The following is a 3427-nucleotide window of genomic DNA, read 5'->3' as shown; positions in this document are numbered from 1 at the left end:
GGAAAAAACATGTCAGTTCTGATTTTTAAGTGGTCTGACATTGTGTTTTTCTGTTTATATTGTGATACAGATTTTATGGTTGTAATATGACATTTGTGTCATGAGTTAACACACCTGCATGACACCTGCATGTTCAGCAAACGCATCTACACTTGCCTTTAAATGTTGAATGCCTTCAAGAAGGATATCGCTTGCTGGGCCGTCTTTCAAATGTGCTAGTTCTGCATAACCTCGTCCCATGTGTGGCTTGATACTCTGTCCGCCCACTTCAAATACAAAAATAAAGTTAATTGCTATCTTTTGCTGGATGCCATACCTGCTCCTCTGTAAAACAAGTATCTTGTTACTTCGCTAAATACCTGAATCTGAAGCGTGATCCCAGCCTTATGAAGTCAGATCTACTAGATTTACTATTTGCTGGGGCTCGTAGTCTGAAGAAAGCGTGGTGCTCCACTGCACGCTTCCACAAATGTTTGCACGTTTTGGCACTGTCTAACCGGAAAACAAACGTGTGCTCTTGCTCTCTGCCCTAAATGCAGAAACAAAAGCTTTGGAAGTTGGCATGCATGACATTAGTTACTGCTTGTGGTAAGAGAAACGCAGCCTGGTCCAACAGTGTGCTGAGTCTCCCTTGTGTTCTTATCAGTCCAAGCACTCTCTGCACGTTGTTGGATCAGGCCAAAGAAAGTGAAGAAATTTACCTGTTCATCATCTTCTACAACCACAAGTGTTAGTTTGCTCTTTTTAAAGTCCATTTTTGTGATCTTAGGCCTAAACACACACAGGAAGCAAACAGAAAATTAATGGAAAAATATCATTTTGTAATCTAGGACAATCCCCCAAACTGTATGAGGGATTTGCAATCCTGAACACCTAAGAATACAATACTTTTGTTGTGAAGCCCTGGAAATGCAACTATATTTTAACAAATATTTCACATTATTTGCTAGTTGTACTTTTAACCAGGCCAATTTACCTTCCAATCTATTTTCAACTTGTAGATTCAATCTTCATTAAAAATATAGTCAAGACCCCATTATGTAAAGAAGAATTCCAACATTTTAACGGAAAGGAATATAAAAAAAAAAAACAGATTACCAAAAGAACAGGCCTATTTTATTTGCTCCTTCAAAGATCAATATGCCTGTTGGCGTCAGTCCAAGAGCATATTCACAACCATCTCTTCCCTACAAGCAAGCACAGGATCAATAATCAATATGTAATTAGTAGTGTAAATCTTCTACATAGTGTATCAAAATCCAGATGTTTTCAACTATACAATAAAGTTTGCATTTTTTAACATTACAGAGCAGAAGAATACGCATCTGTACCAGGTGTAAATCAGAGAGCTTTGGCAGCAGACAGCTGCAGGACACCCTTTGTGAGATGAGGCCATGTGCTGCCTCAGACAGCTTCGATACCCAAGGAGCTCAAAGATGACACCCAAGGAGCTCACACATGTTTGTGTGACAGTGGCTCACACATGTTTGAGAGCAAGCTGTAGCTGCCAGGGGAAGTAGGCATAAAAGGGAAAGTTTGATGGACATGGGAAAAGGCATGTGGAAAGGGACAACACTGGGAAAGCACTCTTGGGAACAGCCTGTCCACACAGGGGGGCCCACAGTACATCTGAGGTCCCATGGCCACCTCACATCACGGCAGGGTCACTGCTGAGGGATTGTGGCCTGTAAGTGATCCGCACCAGGGCAGGTCTAACCTTGAGGAGCCGTGGCCCACAGGCACCTCACACTGGGGAAGGGAGAGCTCCCAGGGACTGCAGCCCACAGAGAATCCCCCTGGGGCAGGATGGCCTTGAGGGAACATAAGCCTGTGGGCAACCCACACAGCAGTAACAAGCACAGCTCAGCAGAGAAAAGTGAGAAAGAAGTAAGAACCAGCACAAAGAAACTGTTATGTGGATAACCCCAACCTTATGGCTTGCCTTGGGAGGGACTGAGTGTAACCTGCAGGAAAAACAGGGGCAGTTGATGCTAGGAAGAGGGGAGTAGTAGTGCTGGACTGAAGGTGAGTCTAGGGAATGGGTAGGGAAAGTGTTTGAGCTTCTGTGTTTGTTTTATTGTCTTATTTTTTTCCCCTTGGTACCCAAACCAGTAATTAAAATTTTATGTTAATTGACAGTATATTAAATTAAAACATTGTCTGAATTGAGTCTATTTTGCCTGGATTGCCAACAGCATCTTCATTTAATTTTCTGGCCGCATCTTAGTAAAATAAAATACAACATGGGTCTTACCTTAACTACATGCATATCTACACCATACATTTCTAGCCATTTTGCTTTGTTCAAGTAGCACAATTCAGCCTGCGCTGGACTCTTTCCCCTAAGAACATAAAAATTAGTTTAAAATACAAAGTTTTTGTCTGTTTTAGAAATTTTAAAATTTGTTTCCATGCTCCTTTTCTTTGGCCCTCGATCTTAATGACACTAAAGGGGATTTTAAGAATATCTTACACTTTTACTTTCTTCCAAGTGAAAATAGATCAGAGTGACAAAAACTGAAAAAGGACTAAAATTGCCAATAAGGATGAGAGCTCAGGTAAGGCAGGATCACTGAAATGTACCTTTTTAACAAAATCACAGAAAAAGTTTTTGCTACTATCCTGAACACAGAACTCTGTGCATGCATGAAAGAGAAAGGATTGCTTCCAACAGTACAAAAAAATAAATAATAAAAAAAGGACTGCTTGAACTGTTACAAAATGACCTAAAGTAAAGACAAACAAAAACCCTTACCCCACCAACCTTCCCTAAACTAAAACTAGTTATTTCCGGGGAGGAGGTTTCTGTCTAGTATACTTCTCAACTCACGTAATTGCTGTTTTATGTTTGTTAACGTGACACTTGTAGACATAGTTGACTTTGGAAGAAAAGAAAACATTCTGTTGCTAGACACCACTCCCACACAGGTATCCTACCTGCACTCTTTCCATTTCTGGAAAATGTCAAATTCCATTGCTTCAGTCTGGTTTGGTGCAAACCTGAATTCAGACACTAGTTCTGGTGTGTGCTCTGGGTGTTCACACTCTCCCAGCTCAGCTGTAATTAATCAGTTGGAAAGTTAAAACAAACAAACAAACAAAAAAAAACAGGATGACTAGAAATACTGAATTCCATAATCTCCACATAGATATAGTTAATCTGTTTAAGTATGTTGTAGAAGAATACATTTTTGCTGATATTTTAAATTAAAAACAATCAAAAACCCCACCACAAACTCATAACAATTCTTACAGCAAAATGAAATAAACTCATTTACAAGAGCAGTTTAAGATGTGGTAAGCAATTCTAACATCTAAGAACTGCAGCCACTTCTCTGGATTTTGAAGTATTTAAAGGATATAAAGTTCTATTAAAAGAAAAAAAATCAATGCACTACTGCTTCAGAAAAGGTTACTTTGAAATTTC

The 3427-nt window shown here is 39.6% G+C and overlaps 1 protein-coding gene across 1 annotated transcript; it reads right to left on the bottom strand.

Annotated features, from left to right (window-relative positions):
• Positions 1-6: 6 nt before the first annotated feature.
• Positions 7-3090, bottom strand: LOC118156980 (band 4.1-like protein 4B). Its single transcript, XM_035311238.1, has 6 exons — positions 2938-3090; positions 2255-2342; positions 1099-1187; positions 702-771; positions 360-529; positions 7-266 (listed from the first exon to the last, which is right to left on the bottom strand). Exons 1-6 carry the CDS (start codon positions 2973-2975, stop codon positions 176-178), a joined length of 546 nt encoding a protein of 181 aa, XP_035167129.1. The 5' UTR covers positions 2976-3090; the 3' UTR covers positions 7-175.
• Between the last annotated feature and the right edge of the window lie 337 nt (positions 3091-3427).

This window comes from Oxyura jamaicensis (assembly GCF_011077185.1).
Source record: "Oxyura jamaicensis isolate SHBP4307 breed ruddy duck chromosome 2 unlocalized genomic scaffold, BPBGC_Ojam_1.0 oxy2_random_OJ72, whole genome shotgun sequence".
NCBI lineage: Eukaryota > Metazoa > Chordata > Aves > Anseriformes > Anatidae > Oxyura > Oxyura jamaicensis.
The sequence above is the reverse complement of the archived record's forward strand: the minus strand, read 5'-3'. Positions and strand labels throughout refer to the sequence as shown.